The following is a 22,666-nucleotide window of genomic DNA, read 5'->3' as shown; positions in this document are numbered from 1 at the left end:
ACTACACATGCAGATGGATACGTTTAGTGCCTTTATTCTCCTAGTGTGAATTATCTCCTGTAGCTCCATGATTTTGTAATCTGCTTTCAAAACACGTAAATACTGATGAAGCTCTATTTTTGTGACAGTAAAGTGTAAAGGAGGTGTCAGACTCAGAGGTAAGACATAAAGAAAACGTCTCCACTCCTTCAAGGTTTTCACTTTAAATACTAGTTTTTCAAGGGCTTATGTCTGCAGCCTCACAGGTGTCAAGAAGAGTACATTCTACAGTAAGAAGTATCTTGGCCTTCTATGTTTAAATGCCTTTGAAACCTATCCTCGCTGTGTGCATGAGAAAAGAGTGCCTTGTCACCATGGCATAAGCATGAGGAAGGTTGGTGAGTCATCAGTGCAGAGACAGCTAATAATTTCACCATTTCTATACCATGAAAAAATTAGTAATGCATTTGTTTGTATACCTCTCTACTAATTCCATGCAGAATAAAATTACGAAGTATAAATACCACTTTCCCTTTTCAAAGACCCAAAGGACAGCTATCCAACAAATACTCTCATGACATTATACTATATTTATCTACACCAGAACTGGCTGTGCTATGTATCAAAGCATCTTTAGCACTAGGTAAGTTTCCTGGATTATTTCAAATTTTCTTCCAGTTAGATCCAGGCCAGAAGAGAGAGATCAGCAACACAACCATATCCTAAGGGAAGTGTCCTTCCATAGGATCAGCATAGCCATTCCAGGTTAAGTAGCATCAGTTCCTGACACAGCTGTCAGTTTGTTCAAGAGCTCTTCAAAATGGCAAAGACCCCTGAAACACCCTCAGAGTCATCCAGGAGGTGTCATGGAATCCTTTTCGCATCTTAAACATAGTACTGCATAGTAAGGTCTCTACAGCTATGAAGAGAGGAATTTCATTTATGGACAGGCTGTCAAAAAAATGTAAGGATGCACTTAAAGCACTTTTTCTAGAAGGACAATTCATAATCAGCTCATGACAGCAGAAACTTTCAGGTGCTGCTGAAGTAAGAGTGTTTACTAGGGCAGAAGGGATGGTAACAAGATTGCGTACGATTTATCTCAGAAATTCTAAAATCAATGTTCTTTTCAATGAACGTAAGATCAGACAGCTCCAAAATGAAACCTCAACATGTTCGTCACAAGATCAGCTGAGCACTTAAGGAAAGCATTTTATTCTCAGAAGAGGAAGAGGATAATCTGTTTCTTCCTCTTCAGTCAATTCTCTTGTCTTTAGTCTATTCTCGATGATTGGAATTATTTTTCCTTCCCTACCATGCCCACTTACCTCTAGGCATTTCATATATCTAAGAAATATCAACTGATTTGCAGAAAACATTTGGCTGTTTTTTAGGAATAATATACTTCACAGTTTCTCTCCTTAATCTCTACCCATATCTTTTCCCTCAGTATGCTTCCAGAATATTCATAAAATCAGTGCCACCATTAGCAACACATCTTTGGAGGCCAAGTCTTCGTATGTAAAGGTTGCTTTGTCAATTGGCTAATGCAGAAGAAATTGGCACACTTAACCTCTACAGCTAACAGGTATATTATCCAGTTATTTTCTTCATGGCAACTAAAGTCAAACTCAGTTCTTTTAGGAAAAAATCATTACAGCAATTCTGAATCCAACAGCAGCAACATACAAACTGCTACATTTGAACCATCCTCCATCCCTGAGGTTGTGCCTTTCATTACTCATGCACATGACTTCATGTGTTTCCTGATAACATTGAGGAGACATCAGGTTGTGCCTCTCATTACTCATGCACATGACTTCATGTGTTTCCTGATAACATTGAGGAGACATCGGGTCACATTCTTTCGGCATGGAAGAAATCAGTAACTCTGCCAAAATAGGCACAGATTTAATCTTTGAGAGTAGACTCCAACACAGGATTTTGTGAGGGAGCACCAATTGCTGATCTATTATCTACCTGTAAATATTCAGACAAATGTGTACATGTGAGGGTGATGATGTAGACTAATCTGGGTAAATGTTGGATCTACTGCCTGTCAATAGTCACCCACTTGAACTCTCATAAATATATAACCTCTATGATATATCAGGTTCACTTATCATTTCAGCTTCCCAGAAGGATCCCAGTGGAGTCAGGGTAACACTATATGTTCTAAATAGCCAGCAAGAAGCAAACCCAAACTTTTCTGTCTCTTGCTTTTAAGCAGTTTCTTTCACAAATTTATCAGTGTAAGCCAAGATAGTAGAATTTCAAAAAAACTGTCACCATATGTGCCCATACCATGTCTATGGCTTCCTCATTCTGAATAAATGAGAGTGGGTGTTCCTGTATTCCTTCAAAGATCAGTAAATCCCAGGATGTTGCCAGGTCCCTCCATGTACTATTTTTCATGCAGTCAGGCTTACAGTGAAGCTCTGTCCCAAATTAATTTTGAAAGCTGTGTTTGATTTACTTTATTTGCTTCTTGATTATTTTCTTCCTAAGATTGTACTTGTTTTGTGAAAGAAACCAACAAATGCCTTTGGGCAAAAAGAGCAACATGGTTCTATTTTTATAGAGGAAAAACTTCATGACTCCTTAAGACTCTCTGTCATATTTGATAACCCACTGTTAGACACGGAACCAGAAAGTGCAAGCCTCTCCCACAAAATGGGGTCCTATTATCTGGATTCTGGAAAGTGAAGGAATTGTGTCTGGAAAGATTTCACAATACTGAGAGGATATAAAACATTCTGTTTCTCAGCTGAAAGACTTTCTGAGAGGGTAACAGATCCTACCAGTACTATCTGTGATGTTGATTTGGCTTCCACAATTGATTTTATGTCTCCACCTACAAGAACTCAAGTAACAATAGCTGAAATACTAGGAATATCATTAAACACCTCCACTCTCACAATTATCAATTATTATTCCTTGATAGGAACTTCAAGGTCAGATGCTCAGTCTGGCAAAGCAGACTTTAATCCGTTAAATCACTTTGGCTTTCACCTCTAGGGGTTTTTTGTTCTGATACTCAAAGAAAGTTTATAATTTTAGAGTAAAGACAATTTTCTAAGCTACTCAGTATGGTTGGGTTCTACAGAGTCCATATTTTCCTTCCAGGTGGAAGCCTGGCTATCACCTACACAGCTGGGAGATCTCTGCAGCAAAAGGGAGGTCCCTGTAGACAAGATATTTTGAAGAAATACAATTACTGCAGTGCATGCTCTTCTTTTTCTGCCCATTTACCAGAAGCACACTGCAAAGTGAATACACCAACTCTTTGAGAAGCTGATTTTAATCACTCATGACTCATTTATATATATGAATTAAATTTTCCAACTTTACAGCATTTATTTTGATTGCATTTTATAATGACAGTTACCATCCCAGTTACCAAACACTAATTTATGATATAGGTTGATTTTGCCTTATTAATGAACTACCAAAAAGGCAGTGTGACTTATAGGAATGACATTTAGCATGTCACTAAAATATCTAGAGAAGAAATGAGAGCTTCAGAGAGTTTCTTTTCATGGAAACAGAGAAGAGCCTCAGATGGGAAAGCGAATTCTTAAGAATATTACTTCTTTTTCCATCCTCATTTATTCCTTCATTCATGAATTTTAATTTTATTTCCATGACATTAAAATATGTTAAACAAAGAGTCGACAGCACGTGAATTGTCTTTCGGGAACACTGTCCATCGTATTTTCCTCATTTCATGGCAACATTCAAGCAATTAAGGTTTTAATGAGGCTGAAAATTTGTAGCCCAAATAATGTAATGAGTTTGACTGTCTTCCAGAATGACTGTGGCACTAATGCAGGAACGCATTTAACCATATGCTTGACTTCATAACTGTGTTGTTGGGCGGCAGCTGTCTCCCTCTTAAGTGAGGTGTAAAGCTCACACTGAACATTTGCTGAGTTTAGTGGATTTATTGCACTATTGCTTTGCCTGTGTGAGAAGTACAAGTACAATATTGTCATTTGCTCACAATGTCACGTTCTGCTATCTCAGTGTACTTACGCATATCCACAACTTAGTTGAATGAGACCTGATCCGTTACTTATTTTCAGTTTTAAAATACCACTAAGAATTGCACAATGTTTCTCAAAGTGGAGGCAAATTAGATTCTGTTATTAACAGAATATGAAAAATTAAACTGTATCAACACCGCAGACTTAGCTGTGCTGATGGCTGTCAAGACCTATAATTCTGTATCTGTGGTAAATGAGAACCTTTATTTTCTCTTCGTTTCAGAAAGGGTTTGCATCCTGATAAAAATAGTAGTTTTTATCCTAAAGTGACTTCATACACATTATTTATTCAACCATGGAATAAACATTCATCTTCAAAAATAAAGAACTAATTAGTCTGGGGCAATTGCCAGATACCAGCAGCATACATTCCCAAGTGTCACAGTAGCAAGAATTCTGTGAAAATGATTCAACTATTTAGGTAACCACAGAACAGTTGTGTTAAAGTCCTTCTGCAAAAAAAGATGTTGTCTAGCTGCCAGCACAACCAGCATTTGTCACAGCTGAGAAAGTAACTGCATAAATACTTTTTGTGTGTGTGTCAAAAAAAAAAAAAAAAGTAAAAAGAAAACAAACCACCAAAACCACTAAAACAAATGTAAAGAAAAAGTAAGTGGCAGATTTGAAAATTGTCACATGGACTGCATTCTGGATTTTTCAGAGAGGTAAACACAAAGATCCTTGAAATAAAATAAAATAAAAAAATTATTTGAGTAGTGGTTCCCCATTTCATATTTATATATTTGATTTTAACTACAAACACACAAAAAATTAAATTTGCTAGTTCAGTAGCTTTAAAAATGGTAAATTAATCTTACTTTGCATGATTAAGAGAAAAATCAGAAAAAAATTATTCTTGAACATATTGGATTTTAAACAACCTAGGCCAAATTCATCCATATAGGAACTCAACAGAACTGAAATGAACAATGAACTAATTAACCCTCTTGAATTTAACAGATAATTCAGTATAAATTAATATTACACTTTAAATATTAACTTCAGGTCCTTAATCATTTACAGTTTTGGTGTATCTTTTCATAGTGATATACTTAGCATAGCTATGCTGAATTATATAGTAATTTTACAAGAAGTTTGATTGCAAAATATATTTTTAGTCCAGTTTGTGTGTTTCCCAAGAAAAATGAATAACCCTTTGAAAGGCCAAGGCACTGAAAAATTGTGTACTTTAAAAAGCTTCCCCTTTATAAAAGCCTTTTCGAAAAATAGTATACATGCTTCAATATTAATCTAGAGAGAGAACAAGCTTGGGCTCCTAACACAAGAATAAACCCTTACACGTAATTGCTAATTCTACATAATTGCTACACATAATACTAATCGTAACACTCGGTCCAGTTTTAGTCTTGCAGCATCCTTAATACCAGCCCTAATTCAACACAGAATAAAATTCCTCTGCTACCTGGCACCTTGTAGAAGCAGACTCTCAACACAAGCCTTCTCCTCGGTGTCACTTAGATATCAACAATTGGATCATGCACTGTGTGTCAGAAAGAGTGACTCTCAGCTATAGCTGAGAACTCAGCATTCTTTTTGCAGCTTCATCAGTAATCTTGAGTTTACCTTCTGCAAGACTATCTTTTGCTTTGGCTTAGTATTGCCTGAGAAGGCACTCACACCACAAAAGTTTGATATGGCAAGGAAATTTTAGAAGTCACCCACCAAAGCTACTTTATCATCCCTTTTCAAGTTAAAAACGTTTTACCTAGTTATGCTATGGTTCTAACATCTCTATTCAGACTGGTCTTAATGATCCTTCCAGATAGTTACATCTTAATGATGTAAATTAGCTATTCTTCATTACTATCTAAAGCTTTGTTTTATCCAGTTTTTTAAACTCACTAGCTTTCATTTTGCTTATTGCTGTAGATGTCTGTCAAACTATAAATCTAATATGAACCTTAATTACAGTTTTGCATCACAAGGCCATCTCAGCAGCACAGATAACTTAGCAGGGAAAGCACTGTTTCACAGTATCCAAAATATGGAAATCTGCTGGGTTTTATTAAAGAATGGTGAGATCGCTGAGATATGAAGTGACCTCCATGTTTCATCCATCCTGCTTTGAGCATGGCCAACTTCAAAGCAAAGACAAGTTGCTCGGAGTCTTGTTCATCTGGGATTTAAAACTCTCCAAGGCAGAGATGGTGCAGCTTCACCAGGTGGCCCTCTCCAGCATCTAACCATCTGTAAAATTTTGCCCTATATCCCATTCAGATTTCCCTGCTGCAGCTTGTGACTATTGTCTGTTGTCCTTTCTGTTGTGCACATCAGAAGCAAGTCTCAGAGATATCGTGAGATGGCTCCACTTCGGTAATAGAAGGCAGCAGTTAGGCTCATCCCTCTCATCTCCAGGCTACACAGGGAGAGCTCCCTCTGCTCTTCTTGCTTATTAAGTTCTAATCATCAGCTCGCTAATCATCTTAATGATCTTGCACTGATGTGTCTCTGCACTTGACTGTCTTAATAACAGAGGTGCCAATGCTATTCACAGATGTGACCTGGGGGAAAAAAATCGTGTTGGCTCTGCTATTGCAACTCTGGGTGTTATTAACCTTTGTCGTGCCCAGGGTGACCTCTGTGCTATTCATTTCCAGCTTGTTGTCTGCCAAGATCTTTGCTGCAGAGCTGCTATCCAGCTCCTCAGACCCCTCTTTCACCCATGTCTGGGCACATCCACTCTAAGCACAGGACTGTGCATTGGTCTGCACTGAAACCCACGAGGCTCCTGTTGGCCTGGCATGGCAGCCTCTCTCAACACAACAAAGCAATGTGATACAAGTCTTTATTGCTTATTCTCTCAAACCTGATCATTTGTTTTGTTGGCGATTTTTGTGTCTGATGATAGCTTTTCACAGCACAACATACTATGGTAAAGAGATAAAAATTAGTCACAGTATAAAAATTAGCTCAATTTGTTCTTTTTAACTAAATCATTATTTTTTATCTCATTCATTCAGAAGTCCAAACCACAGGCAGAATGTAGTGTTGGTCTTAATATCAGCCTTGGTGCAACTCCTCAAGCAGTCTGTGAACTTAATATACTAGAAGAGTCTCTCAGGTTGTAGAAGCCAAGCCATAATCACCTTCTGCACCATAGCCTTATGTCTGCACCATGGCTCTTGGTTTTCCTAAAAAGTAAATACAGCTTAAGGGTCCATTTGAATTACTCTCCAAAACTTAGATACGTATTTCACTACACAGTGAATCTTTGCACTTTCCATTTGCCCTATTCTTTATATTGTCTGAAACTGAATTTCTAATACTACCCTTTTAGTATCCTTTGAAAAGCTCTCTTAAAATATGCTGTACCTTTTGTAGTTGCTTTCCAAAATAAGCTTCTTACAGACATTTGCTATCTAAATGGAATTAATTAAATTAAGTCCTCCTTTGTAGTAAAGGAAGACAGATAGGGTGAGAAATGCAAATGCTAACACATATCACTTCTCCATCAAAGGCTTTTTTTCCCAGTATACTTTCTAAGAAATTGTATCTGCAATGCAAATGAAAAATAGTAGTAGTAGTTCTACTAAACAAATAGGAGATATACATGTTTCTTTAACTCTCATTTTTTGATGCTTAAAACATTTCTAAATATCCTTTCCCCTTTGCAGAGATAGGCCTTTGAAAAATAAACATTTAATTTTAGAACTGCAGAATTGTTCAGATTTTAATTAATTCTGTCCTATTTCTTAAATCCTTTTTCTTTCTTTATGTCAATGCAATGCATATGCTTTGTTTACAATCAGAGAGAAAGAAATACTTTCATGATCTGTTTGGCATATTGAGGAATAAATTAGATATGTAAAATAGGTGTTGCAATAAAAAGGGACAGCTTCTATTTTATAAACATAATTTTTACTGCACTTCAGAATTCCAGAAGTTACATAGCTAAACAAGTGGAAATATTACTGCAGAAAAGAATTATATCATTTAAAAATTATTTGCTTAGAAGAAAATAAAGTTAAAATTAATAGAATTAAACTGTGATGTGGTGATTGTTTACATTGCCACTGCTCTATACCATGGTTATTACATGAAAGTAAATTTTGAGACCAGCGTTGCACTCAAAATCCTGTTTCAGGCAGGAAAGCAAGCACACCTTATATGGGAAGCCAAGAATTTATTGTTAGTCTAATGAAAATCTTAAGACTAATTACCATACAACAGAGTGTTATTAAGATTAGTCTAGTCACAACAGTTCTACCTGCCACAGTACAAATTATCTGATTAATGCAGAATGACATTAGCAATGGAGTCAAAACTGTTGTACAAAGCCTTCCTACTATCTAGCTCTGTCATTGGGCTCTGCCTTAGGATTTTGTGTTTGGTCCTGTATTTGATGGCATCAGTATTGCTTGAGAAGAAGAAGAGGGTTTCAGCATACCATCAGCATCTCATGCCCTTTTCCAGAAGTATGATGTTATTGATGAAGTTTCTTCTACTTCTTTGCTGGAAAAAGGTGTATGATATTGATAGTTTCTTCCTCCCTGCTATAAGAACCCTCACCTGGGGCTGTTTTTCAAACCCATTCTTGCAAGCTCTTGCTTTATTGATCTGCAACTCCAGTTTACGTTCAAATTTACTGTATATGGTGAGACTTGCTTTTTCAGCCCTCTTGGATTTGCCCAGCTCTCAGTCTTTGCTTCTTTATCAGCCACGGGTGACCTTGTTACAACATTGGGGTCCCCAGTAGGGGGGCATCCCAAGCCCCCTCTTTTCACCTTCTGCTCCCACACCCAGCATCATGTGTCCTCATTTGCAAGGCCTTTGCTATCACACCATGACGATGCTCCTCTGCACTACACCATTCTGTGAGGGTCACCAATACATCATTATATGCAGAATAACTACTTGCTACTTCTATCTGTAGAAAAATTCTAGTTATCTGTCTTTTCCAGGTGTCTGCAGGTATGTATGTTCCATTTAAGGAGTGTGGACCTCTACCACAGGCTTTAAAATTCTTTTTAGAGGAAGAATCCTATAATATGGACACTTCAGGATGTAACTTGTAGATACCAAAGTCCTTTTCTGGACTTGGTACTTCAAATTCTGTCCTGGCCAAAGTAATGCAATAAATGTGAAACAACTAGATCACAGCAGAGTGCTGAAGAATAGTTGTCATACAGTTATTATTAGTAGTTCTCTGAATTCCCTTTGTGCTCTGCACTGTCTTAACACTGGAATTGTTCCTGCCTCAAAGAGATTAAATTAGGCTAAGGTTGGACATGTGGATTTTAAAGATAACTGCAGAAGACGGGCAACAGAGAGCACACAGAAAACAAATAATGGCAGATAATTACTTCTATTGATAAAATCTGTGAATGGAGACAATGTAATGTAATACATCTAGCTTTTACTAAAGGATTTGATATAATTTCTCACCAAATGATGTGTTGATTAAAAATTAGCACTATACAAAATGAATGCAGCACATGCTAAAAAGATTATGACTCAGAAAGTAATTCTAGAGAGTATCTATAATGATGTGTTGCAGGATCAGTTCTAAGCCATATATTTATCCTTTACTGGGACACTTCAGAGATGGTGCAGACCATTAACAACGAAAAAAAGTAGCTCTATCAAGTGATTGGAATTTCACGGTAAACTGGATTCCCTGGAATAATGGTGCAGTGTAGTTCAGTGCAAACACATATAGATCATTCATGTAATATACAGAGCTCAATTTTAGAGAGCAGCATGTTGAACATGGAATTGGAGACAAGATGGATAGCAGCTGTAAACACTTCATAGTGCTGTAGAATAGGAGATGAGTTGTAGTCCTTACCCCAAGCACAGACTGGCCACAAGCAGCGGATATTGTTTCCAAGGGGCCTCTGGAAATACAGAACAGGAGTCTGAGTGTCAGCCTGAAACTCAGGGGAATTAAATCAATGCACCTAAACAAGGAAATTTTTTCCCCATTGATGAACAATATTTTGCACACATGAGTTTAAATAATAGAAACTTCTAAGGGATTGGGCGCAAAACAATTTAGAGCAAGCAAAACTACCCTCCCTTGGAGCACACTGGCTGCAGTCCCCTTCTCCTTAGTCATCCCCCACTTTTCATCACATAATCCACCTAATCAGGAATCAAGCTGTTGTCCCAAAAGAGAGAGCTTGGCTGGTGCTGTATCAGCTTACTGTGTCACCACTCTGTGTTGGTATAGAGAAGCCAGAAAGGACCCTGTGCTTTAGGCTGAAGTTTGCAACTGCACTTGGCTGCTCACCACCCCCCTGCCCGCTGGGCTGGCTCGCAGCTGCCTCTGTCAGCTGTGCTCTCTGCCAGTTGTCCCCATCAGCTGTGTTTGCTGCCTGCAAGCTGTTCTTCGGTGTCTCTAGCAGGCAGAGCGGCTGCTCGGCTCTCTCAGCTGCACGCTGCTCGGATGTTTTGCTGGATTATTCCACATAGCACTGCCTGAGGTGTTTCAGCTCTTAGGGAAGGTTCAGTGATGCGCAGGAATGCGGTAAAGTCATTGACACAGAAAGGGAAGTCCCTAAATACTGTCTCTCAAAGATTCAGTCCCTCTTTCCTTGGGATTTCTTTGTTAACTCTTCCTGCTTCAGCAATTTACTGTGGATTTGTCCAGGCTTTTCCCATCCCTATACCTTAACTGATTTTAACAGAAATGCTGTCAATATTACAAAATACCTATGAAATTTAAATATGTTAAGGCCTTACATATTGTCTGTTGAAGTCAGCAGTTCCCACTGTCCTACAGGTGCCCAGAGTGGGTGCGCCTACACCACAGCCTGCTGCTCCCAAAGAAGGTCCCCTGGTCCCTGAACAGCTTAGGCTTACCTGAGCAGAAAAAGGCCCAGAAGATAATGTGTCCCTGTACTTGCAGGTGACAAAACAGCCTTGTAAAATAACACTTCAGATTGTGGTGGGGTTTTGATGGGGTTTTTTGTGTGGGCTGTATCTCTGCACGAAATAGTCCTGGTTCCTTGATTTTCCTACAGCTTCAATTACACAGTTCAAACATCCAACTTTTCCTGTCTGTAGCATTTGCTACAGTTCTGAAGCAACAGGGAAAGAGCAAACTTGTTAAGCAACATCAGTAAGACTGATCACTTACCTGTTTTTGGCTGGTTGTCAAAGCGAGATTAAGGAACGAGTTATCCCACAAACCATTACACAAACCTTTAATCAGTACCCTGCAGTGCTCTTATAGATTACTTAGCTGAGCCAAACCAGTTAGATGGTCATTGCTGTCATACGTACAAGATGCAAATATTTCCCAAATTTCATGCCTAAACTATTAACCTTGGTCTTCACTCCTTCAGAACAATGTTATTTAAAAACTCAATTTCAAAGGAATTTTAAAAACCAGAGATTACACTAAAACTAGTGTAAGGGATTATGTGCTGGGTTCCCCAAACCAGACAAGGCAGGAAGAAGAATCACAGTTTGAATGGGAAAGAGGAAAAGCTCTAAAACCAATGCTGCATGACCAGCTGCCCTATTTTCAACAGTGATAAAAGGAAAACCATAACCCATTTTCCTGTCTCACAAGGCCAATCTTACCCACAGTTATTGTGTCCCTTCCTACCTGTAGACAAAAACTTTATAGGTTATAGTGTGAGTAGCATAAACTGTTTCATCCTTTTGATTGTTTTTGCATTGTTTTAGTTAACATTTTTCTGCAGCACAATACATTTCATGCTGAAGGACAGCATATGGAAGATGTGGGCCTGCTGTACAAAGATGGCTCACCTGGGAACTTCTGGGCATCAGTTCCTGCGAACCAAAGGACCATCTCAAGAAGGAGCCCTCCCTTTTATACTCTCATGGGCATTCATCTAGGGAAAAAAAAATATCACAGTGAGATTTACTATCCAGTGAGATTTACTATCCAGTTCCAACCTGATGCCTGGGGACCTGAATAGCTGCAATTTAGAAGCAGTTGAAACTCCATGGATGAAAATCATCTCATCATGTATTAAAGTCTACAGAGTAGGTGTGCATGTTGTCTGTGCTGGTGGCAATGGGCACCCCCACTCATCTCCAAGTCTGGGCTGCAAATACGTCCATTTAAGCAGGAGGAATCTCACGCCATCTTTTTTATTTCCTGTGTAAGACCAAAGAAAGTAGAGCACAAACCAATATTTCTGTAGCACATTCTAGCCACAAATGGTACAAAACAAATAGCATTAAGAAAAGGAACTGTAATAGGTTTGACTTGTTAAGCATATTCAAGCACTGGTTGCATAGGAACAAACCTATAAAAGTCATTGTAATTGTGTCAGTGATAATCACAACTATCCTGTCTCTAAATTAGCATCTTCTGTTTTCTAGAGGTGGAAAATGAAGAAACCATGAAGAAAGCATTTGCACTTTAGGAGTGGATTTTGAGAGCTACTTATAAGATAATTATTGCTTTTTTAAGGTTGAGAAAATATGCTTATTATGCTTAATAATTACTCTATTAAGAGCACAGAGCCGAATAATCAACAGTTGTCCTACCTCACAAGATTAACAATTAAAGAGTGTGATCTGGAGCAATAAAAGGAAGAACTGCAAATAGACAAAAGGGAGAGATAAACTGTTCAGCTTGGAAGCTGAGCACAGCAAAACAAAATGCTGTTAAAGAATATCTGAACTACCTTTAATACCTACACTAGAGTATATTAGCCAAACCAGTAAGTATCATTAAAATAAAAATTGAAGTCACATTTAAAAGAATACTGCTTTTTTTTTTTTTTCAAATACTGCTCTTTTTTTCCATAAAGCAATATTCCAGTAATTACTGATCTGACCTTTGCACCTTAAAACAAAATATCACAACAGCATTATAGATGTAACATGAAGAATTTGAGAGTTGATTCACTGTCCCATAAAAGTTAGCAGTAGCAGGCTAAACTAATAAAGCAGAAAGAGGAGTACTAGGAGTATTTGAAGATTCTGCTGGGTTCACATCATCTTTCCAGCAGTTAGGCTGAAAGATTTTAAAATTGCTATTAGAAATGAAATTTCAGAGGGGAAAAAGACATAGTATGTGCATCTTACACCTCCTCCTTCATGTGTAATGATGAGCTCAAACAAAAACAAAAAGCCCAAACTTATCTGTAAATATTTTTTTTTCTGATTTCTTTCTGTCCCTTCACGAGTTCTATTAATCTTTAGGGGATGCTTCAAACAATTTTCAGGCTATTTAGCTATTTTATAAATATATAAATAGCTACTTTTTAAAAACAGAGTTCGGTATGTAGCTGCAACTGATAGGAAAGGGAAAGGAAGGGAGAAGGGAAAAGGAAAAGGGAAAGGGAAGGGAAGGGGAAGGGAAGGGGAAGGAGAGGAAGGGAGGGGAAGGGGAAGGAGGGAAAGGAGGGAAAGGGGAAGGGGAAGGAAGGGAAGGAAGGAAGGGAGAAGGGGGAAGGAAGGGAAGGAAGGGAAGGGAAGGAAGGAAGGAAGAGGAAGGAAGGGAAGGAAGGAAGGGAAGGAAGGGAAGGGAAGGGAAGGAAGGGAGGAGGGGAAGGGAAGGGAAGGGGAGAGGAAGGAAGGGAAGGAAGGGGAAGGGGAAGGAAGGGAAGGGGAAGGGAAGGGAAGGAAGGGAAGGAAGGGGAAGGAAGGGAGGGGAAGGGAGGAGGAAGGAAGGGGAAGGAAGAGGAAGGGAAGGGAAGGGAAGGGGAAGGAGAGGGAAGGGAAGGGGAAGGAAGGGAAGGGAAGGGAAGGGAAGGGAAGGGAAGGGAAGGGAAAGGAAGGGGACTTATAATACATGCAAAAATATGATTGTCTGGTAAATGTACACAAAAGAAGGTTCATCCACATACAAAAGAACTTTTGAAGACCTAACAGTCATTTTTAAATTGTTGCTTCATGGTTTGAAACTCCCCTTAGATGCTGAAAGGCAGGAAGCATGTGTTTCAGATAGGCAAACAGACTCTTGGCATCTCACTGGAAACACTGTTTTAACTTCCATTGCTTTCCAGCTGCCTATAAATTTCAGACATTTTAAGGTAGAGTTTCTCAAATGCCTTCTCCTTTTCTAGCCTCTAAAACTCTAATCACATGAAACAAATTAAGAAATAATGAAATTCTGAGTAGTTTGTGCACTATATTATTTTCTTTTATGTGTTACTAAGAGAATGGTTTCTTTTCTGTCATAAAGTACAGCACTTCCAGCTGTTTGATCTAAAACCACATCAGTGTTTGAAACTGTTCTTTTGTCTTTATCAGCTTGGCAATGGCTCAGAACAGCTTCCCCTTCAGACTTTGCCCATGGAAGGAAAAAGAGAAGAACATTGCTTGTATCTTCAAAATTATTGTGGAAAGTTTTATATATATGTACATATGCATATATATAGATCCTGTAATTGCCATCCTTTTAATCTCAGCTTTCTCACATTTATTCTCCAGAAAGCATAATCAGGTGGTGAAAAAAAATGATCAACACCCTTTCAAAGAGCAGAGAAGAGTGTTGCTTTCCTTTTTGCTTCCTCTGAATTTCTATTGAAATTTCTGTACTTTATCTGGGTTTCATTTTTTTTTTAATATACTAGCAGTTCAGAGATGTTTATGGATGATTGAAAAACTATCATGGAATCAGGGTCTACCAAAGAAGTATTACAAATCTATGATCTGGGCTCTTGATATAGAGGGAAAATGCCCCAAAATGGTATGGTTACTGCTTGGAGAAAACATTGGGACTAACATTTAAAGGACAGGCAGGGCTCAGACAGACCTAGAATGGGAAACCATGGAAGGATTGAGAAGTACTTCATCATTCACCATCATGTATGGACAAAGAGAGGATCTGGAGAAGGCAGCTAGCAGGGGAGACGGCATTTCTCATAACAGGTTTGGCAGTGGTTATTCAAAAACCACAGATGTCCTGTTAAACAAACATTTCACTTGGCAGGCACAATGTAGTCTAATCACTCATGAAAATGAAAGGTCAACTAGGAGTGGTACCTGGGGGACAGCATGGAGTAAAGGGCCAAAGAAGAGAAAGGGTAGAATATTGAATAGCTTTCCTGATGAGAGCAACCTTCCAAGTTTCAGCAGTATCCTGAAACACCGAGCTCTGCCGTGCTTTGCAATCCTTGTTTGATCATAAGGTATCATAAGTGAAAAGTAGATGGTATTTCACAGCACTTTCCTGGATAAGAGAGAGGTCCTTTGTGCCTCAAATAATCCCTGTATCTGCAGGAGTTTGTACGAGATCAGCAGCACGTTTGGTTTCTGCACACCCCCATTCTCCCATACATACATGTGTTTATATGGGAGAGAGGGAAGGGAAAGGTTGGAGGAAGCAGAGTAGTCCTTCTGAGCTATAAGCAAAAGCACGAAAAGATTTTATTGTGTCCTGCAAGTCCTGGGCTCTGGTCACACCAAAAAGTGAGGTAGGGCTGCTATCAAGTGCTTGTGAAGCACAGGTGAAGGAGCATGAGCCAAGAAGGAGAGGATAGAGCAGAAAATTTTCTCAGCAGGAAACTGGGTTGCCCTGTGCCAATTAATTTATCATTTTCTTTTATTTGCAAACAACACCCCAAAATGTTTTTGGCGAATCCCTGAAGTTCTGTTATATTTGAGCACAAGCTACAACTGCAAAAATCTCCTGAGCCAAGTTCAGCAAACAGAAAGCACACACAGCTATCATTCCTTTAGGATTTTTTTCCACTTGGACCTTTCTGTGTGATGCAACTCTGCAACAACCTTTAGAGAGTGCAGTTGCTACAAGGTCTACACAATCCCTTCTGGGTCACTAGGAAAAGCCTCACCATCTGTCTCAGGCATGGAACTGCTTAGAATAGCTCCCAGGCTCAGCTTCTACTATCCAGGCACCTCTCCCTGCCTCTGCACCCTCAGGACTTCTCCAGTTGACTGCATTGCTCCCAGGGAAGGACACTTTTCTACCCTCCTTCATGGCTTTCACCATGCCCTCAGTGCAGCAGTCAGGACAGCATTGCTAGAGCGTATATATGCAGCATTCTGCATCTGTGCTAGTTTTAATCCCTATACTTTGTTAGTCACTAAAGAGACAGTCCAATTTTGTCAGCACATTCTCCGGCAGCTCCATTTTCCCCTTGTGACGAAATGTGCCCCACAAGGGAAAGCCCTGGCAGTCTCCTTCACTCTGGGCCCAGTGTGCCCATCTCACCTTCATTTCATAATTTCCACCAGAGCATTTGCATTTTATGCATTTGCAGTGAGCACAGTGACAAGTCTCCCAGCCAAGGTCTCTACGACTCAGTGCTGGGGCTTCAGCCACCTGCCCCACAGGTGCAGGCCATGGAATCCTGGTGGGTCCCTGCATTAGGGGGCATCCCAGGGTAGGTTGCATTCTGGCCTGCATCATGGTGCTGAGCACTGACACCTAACTGCACCCCCAGTCACATTACCCCAGACCTCAGGGGCAACTGGCTTTCATGGATGTCACACTCACCTTTCCTGGTCATACGAGGAGCTGCTTGGTTTTTGCAAGAAAATGGGTCACTGCTCCTCACAGCCAGGCATCAGCTCTGCTGTAGGGCTCTCTTGTTCTCTACCTCATGCTCATCGTAGACCAAGTGATATTTTTCTTCTTCTTCTAGACCTGTTGGCAACATGAGTGGCAAATAGTCCCTGTATGAGAATGGCAATAATTGCTTTCACTTTCAAGGAGATTCCAGTTCCACCTGGTGACAAGCAAAAGTAATGACCAGAACCTTCACTCATTCAAAATATATTACATATCAACATATACCAAAAATCCAATTATATCAATGACATCTTTTTTTAATCTTTTAACCTATGTGGAGACCTCAAAAGCACTGACTTATCACAGAAATCTACATCTGTTTTGCCAAAAACCCTACAAAACATCCTTTCGTTATTCATAATTGTGACCCCAAGAGGGACTGCTGTGATCAGTTGCCATGACACAGACTAGGGATACAATTCCAAAAGCTTCCTCAATTAGTGAGCAAGAGTATTTCTTTTAGAAAAGCAACTACTCGTTTAAAAATTCCTACTGCAGGAGAATTCAACGGAGTTCTTGACAAGCTGTTCTTACAGTTAAAATATCAATCTTTGAATTTGTCTAATTTCATTAACAGACACCAAATCTTACCTTTGCTAGTTTAAAGAGCTTCTGCCACCTTATTTCTGTCCCCATAGGTATACTGAGATTCTCATATGACTGAGCCTTCTCTTGGCCATTAGAGACAGGCTGAGCTCATTGGTGCACTTCCTAGAAAATGCATTTTTTCTAGTCCTTCAGATATTTTTGTGGCTTTTCTTTGTAGCAAGCTTATTTTTTCAGTATATTCCACAGATTTCTGACACTGCAATGGGACAGTGTTCTAGCAGGATGGTACCAGTACAGCAAACAGATGAATTACAGCATCTTTGCCTCTACTTGTCTCTGTATCTGCGATTGTTGTACCTTCTCTTTGATTAAACCTTTCATTGGAAACTGTTGCTCAGGTCCAACAAGGTCCCAAATCTCCTCCAGTGTCTTGTTTGCTGTAGCAGAGTCACATCTTTTTTTCTCTCTTCTTTGCTCCAAGACGTGAAATATTACAATGGGCCATATCAGAACAGATTTTTCATGTCCAGCTTACTAAGCACAGAAGAGCCCTGTGTGCATGTCCCCTTCATTTAATTGTGCTACTTCTACCAGTGCAGCTGATTTGGGCATAATCTCTTCATATTACACAAAATCAACATGAACTTTCCACAAGAATGGACAGTGAGATCACTTGAGCTTAAACCTAAAATTGCCTGGTTTAGATGAAAAAAATGGAAGTGTATGTGGAGTAGCATGGAGAATATTTACTTTACCTTTCTCTGCAGAAGTGAAGCCTAATGGCATATGCTTAGGGGTCAGTGTAGCTTGACTGGTGAATTTCTGTGTTCTCTTTATGGCTGTGTAAGGCAGGAGCCTAGAATCAACAGGGTTTTGAAATGCAAAGTAAGATTTTTCCCTTTACATTTCAAGTCCTGCAGGTTCTGAAGGACTCAGCTGGAGAGTTTTATGGCTAACAAAGGCAGGATGGACAAAGCAGCTGACTACTGATGCTTTTAAATCCCAGCCTGAGAAGTCCTCTCTCCATTGAAAATCTGTATCTGTAATAAATTTAATCCACACCAACACTCTCGGAAGTTCATGTTAAATCTATTCTAATCTTAGAAGACAGTAAAATATTTGTCTGTAGATTCTTGGATTCACCTCATATCACCTGCAACACATGATCAGTATTTTTTGTTGAAGTTGTTATCCTTTTCTCAAAAACAAAACCAAAAAACCCCAAACAAACAAAAAACCAACAAAAAAAAAAAAAAAAAGGGAAAGAAATTGTTGGGATGGGAAGGAACAAGCAGTGTAACCAGAACTTCAAAAAAGTGTAAATGATCCAAAATTACACCCGCAGCTCAATGCTCAGAGAGCATAAATAGCCAGACACACACATGCACGCACAAACTCCATTTTTCTTTGATGTCCCTAATACAAATGCTGACCAAGGGCTGTCTTGCTTACTTTTATGAAATAAATATGTGAAATCAGAGCCCAAGGCAGATGTATTTACTGACTAGCGATTTCCTGTTGTGTTCACTGAAGCTACAAGGTACAAGATAACAAGAAAGGAATAAAATCCAGGTTGTAATACAAGCCTGAACTGTATATTGATGCCAGTAGGAGTGTATTTTTATGCTCTTATATTATTAAGATATATATGAAAGTGCTAGGTTAGTCACTGATTTCACAGAAAATCTGTGAGCACTGGCTGACTCCACATGGTTATGCAGCCAAGGGCTCTTTATAGAGGTTACATCCCTGTTCTCCAGCCACATCTGTGCTCCAACTTCCACACCAGTCTCCTTTTTCACCATTTGTTAGCAAATTCGTCTCCTACTCCTGCTTTTACCCACCCTGGGAGGCAGATTAGAGACAAACTCTCTGTACCAAAAAAAAACCTTCCCCAGAAAAAACAAATCCCATTCCCCCACTCCTATCTAAGGTGTTTACAAATCCACTCCTATCTAAGGTGTTTACAAATTTGCTTTCTTTAACCCAGTGCTCTCTTGCTCTCTCTTTGCTCTTTTGCCATGGTGAGGAACTAACATCCTCACTTTTGGAGGAACCTTGGAGGTACCTGGGAGGAGGTACCTCTTTGGTGCCATTCTTGCAAAGACCACATGGAAGAGGTTGGATTCTGCACAGAACTGGTCTGCTTTAGTGGTCCCCATCTGTCCCATATTGTCAAGCCATCCAACAGCTTTCTCTGGTTAAATCTGCCACAGGCGCGGGGTGAGCAGCCACAAGGCTCACCCAGGCAGCACAGGAGGATGACTGGCAGTGTGGCTGAGCCTGAGACAACATGCCACTGGACTGCAAACTCCAACTCAGATTTCTCCTGAATAAATATCAATAAAACTAAAAAGAGGTTTCTAGCACATAGTTAAAAGCATGGGAACAGCTGAGTTTGTGAAACTCTGTCCTGCCACGATGTGGATCCCTCCTGACAGAAGTCACGGTGTAAATTTAAGGGCATAAACCATTTGCTGTGGTAAGAGCAACTCTAACACTGTGAACAGTCTTCACAGAGAATCAGATTCCTGAAAGAAATTCTCCAAGTTTTCAAAAAATTGTCTCTGTGATTACTTCATCCCAAGACATGCCCAGGTTGTGATCACAGTTCAAGAACACAGAAATAGAGACAAAAGTGAGTGATCACTACAGTTGTAGGTTTTGTAGTCTGGGACAATTGGCTGATTTGTTATATATGGTTATATAATATTCCATATAATCTTATATTAATATTTATTATATATTCTATGTATTGCATTTTGTATTAATGGCCAGTTATGTGTTGCATTATTAAAATAATATAATATAAATAATATATTAATATTAAAAATATATAAAATAGTTAAAATTATAGTGACTCCTTAGAGCTGTTTCCACAAGCTGGAGCTTCTTATGGCCTTAGGAGATCATTCTGTAGCCAGGAATAGCTGAAGACCTAGGTATGCCCAGCCTTTGAATAGCTGTGTTTCCCATGTGTTCTCCTGCAAATGCACGTTGCCTCCCATAGAACAGGGCTATGGGTATTAAGCTGACTCCTGGTTGTTTTGGGGTTTTTTTGCTACCACAGCTTTGAAAAAACCCCAAACAGTATATGCTATGCAGAATATGGTCCCATTGAGAACGTTTCCAAATATCTCCACCCATGCTGAGAGAGAACTTTCAGGATGATTTCTTCTATGCTATGTTGAACGCACATCAGTTTATGGTAATACTCATTAACTACCACTGAGAATTTCATTTGAAGAATACTGAGTTACAAATACTACATAAGAAAAGATTGGTCATCAGGTCCATAAGCAATGTTTTAATGACTACATGGATTTTTTATGTGACAATCAAAGTGAGACCAATATCTGAGGGGCAAGAATGCTCGACACAAGTTGAGTCTGTGTGTTGTGACCATTCTAGTAAAACTTAATGTTCAGTTCCTGAGTAAGTGGAGCAGAAATCCGCAGAGTCAGTTTCTGTGGAGAAAAGGAGACACAAAACAATGAGCAACTTTATGTTAATGTAAAAAAGACCAGCTCAAAACAGACTAAGAAGTGAAACTTGAGTTTAGACCTTCCTAATTTTCTTAGCGTATCTGGTAGGTGACTTGATGGCAGTATGCATCTTTCTACTGCTGTATCCAATTCAACATCCACATTTTAAAAATTCAGGAACAGTTTAAAATTCATTAATAACATGAATGAAATATGAAATTATAAATACAATACCTGGCCTGCTCTTTCTGTGTTCAATGCTAAATTTAATGTATTTTGTGCTACTCATGTAATTTCCATTTTTAGTACTTCACCAGTTTTATCTTTATGTTTCAGAATTAATAATGTCTTAAAATTCAAGATATCCATTCACAGATCTTAGCTATTTCTTTACCAACCCACAAATTCATGTTAATATTAAAAGTCTATGCTTACTTACATCACTTCTTCAAAATATCTAATATTTTCATCTTTCATCAGAAACACTTCTCTACCACTACTTGGTAAGTTGGAATTCCACTTCTTGAATAATTTGCCTTTTATTCAAATACAGCTAAAAATCCAGAACAAAGTATTGCAACCCCATCCAAAACTAACCCAGAAGTGCCAGACAGCCAGAGAGGGTACTCCAGGCTGTGATACTGCATGGACAATGGGAGCTATGGATGTTGGGAACCTCTCTGCACATCCCAGCAGAGGATGCAAGTGTAATAAATTAAAGAACCTTCCTATCCTCAGGTCGTTTTGTTGTCAGCACAAGCCTGGTCAACAGACACGCCCTTCCAACATCCCTGCTGCAGTTACTGTACAGTTCCTTAGGGCACAATACTCCAGGGGAAAAAAAAGATAACAGACTCCTAATAATAGGAAGATTCTGTGATATTGCAAATGTCAGATCAGGGTAGCGCTGCATGAGTCTGAGAGAAAGAAGTGGTGTATTACTAAGCAACCTGTTTCTATTTATATACAAATAAATATGGCTCAATAAGCACTTAAGCACTGCTATTAGATAAATTTGCTTTCTGTAAAGCAAAAACAATATGGTAGAAGTTACTTTCTACTATATCCCTTCAAACAGTGTGGTCTCTGCTTGTTAAGCTGTTATGCAGTATGTAGTCTCATTAAGCCTATAAGAAAGTGGCAAATTTGCGCTTTACATTTTATTTTATTAATTACATGAGTTATAAGTCTTCAAGATCTAAACCCAAGCTGCTAGTGCTCTTCTTTTTTTTAATGAGAAGGTCAAACATGAGAGGATTATAGGTAGTGGCATTATAACATCTGTAGAGGAATGGTGGGAGAGGTTTGACTGAATCTCGTAGAATTGTGAGAAAAATATATTTATCAGGTATAAAAATTGTAATTTTTGTGCAGTTTTAGATCCCCACATCAGCAGCTTGGTAGGGTTTTTTTCTTCTGGCATTTGAAGCAGACCTTAAGTCACTAAGATCATATTTTTCTCTTAAATCAATTTTAACTTATACTTTTGTGACAAGCTTTTTAGTATTTTTAAATCATCTTTCTATGTGATGCTGTTAGTGTGCAGTTATCTTCTGGATCTCTGTGACTGGTACCTTCAAGCACATCTCAATGGAATGTTTTCTTTACCCTCCCACATTTATGTTGCTTTCAGCTTTCTTAGTAGCAGTTTGGCTGTTAAACAATTTCTTCCCTTGAGGCACTACTGATTACACTTATTTATGACATCGTCTCCGAAAGTGAGATTTTTACAATTCTCCAAGGCAGAAATTTATTCTCAGCAATTTTCTTCCTTTACAGATTCCTTCAATAAAATAAATGTTATTACCAGGTATGTATAATGGGGATCACTCTTTGGTTACAAATTAAACTTAAATCATTGAGCCAAGTGGGTAGGGTAACCTGAGACATGACATCCACTACTTGTTGCCTCAGTTATCTTTCATTAACTATGCGTTAGTGGCATCTTACAGTGTTAATACCAGGAGCTCCCTAGATGCAGACCAGCACTGAGATGTGAGTACCACATCTCATACAAAGTGTGCACAACCCACTTCAGCTGGTGACAGATATGGGACGAGTGACCAGAGGAAAGGAAATTTACTTGGTGTTGCTCCTTTTGTCCATACTCCTGTGCAAAA

The 22,666-nt window shown here is 39.0% G+C and overlaps 1 protein-coding gene across 1 annotated transcript in view; it reads right to left on the bottom strand.

The window, feature by feature from the left end:
- Window positions 1-20,404: 20,404 nt before the first annotated feature.
- LOC126644459 (sucrase-isomaltase, intestinal-like) overlaps window positions 20,405-22,666 on the bottom strand; it is a 57,756-nt gene continuing 55,494 nt past the window's right edge. Inside the window, exon 23 of the mRNA XM_050323833.1 lies at window positions 20,405-20,528. Coding sequence (XP_050179790.1) covers window positions 20,469-20,528 — 60 coding nt within the window. The 3' untranslated portion in view covers window positions 20,405-20,468. The remainder of the gene's footprint in view (window positions 20,529-22,666) is intronic.

The sequence above is a fragment of the Myiozetetes cayanensis genome, unplaced genomic scaffold (genome assembly GCF_022539395.1).
Source record: "Myiozetetes cayanensis isolate MyiCay16 unplaced genomic scaffold, myiCay2020 scf3, whole genome shotgun sequence".
NCBI lineage: Eukaryota > Metazoa > Chordata > Aves > Passeriformes > Tyrannidae > Myiozetetes > Myiozetetes cayanensis.
The sequence above is the reverse complement of the archived record's forward strand: the minus strand, read 5'-3'. Positions and strand labels throughout refer to the sequence as shown.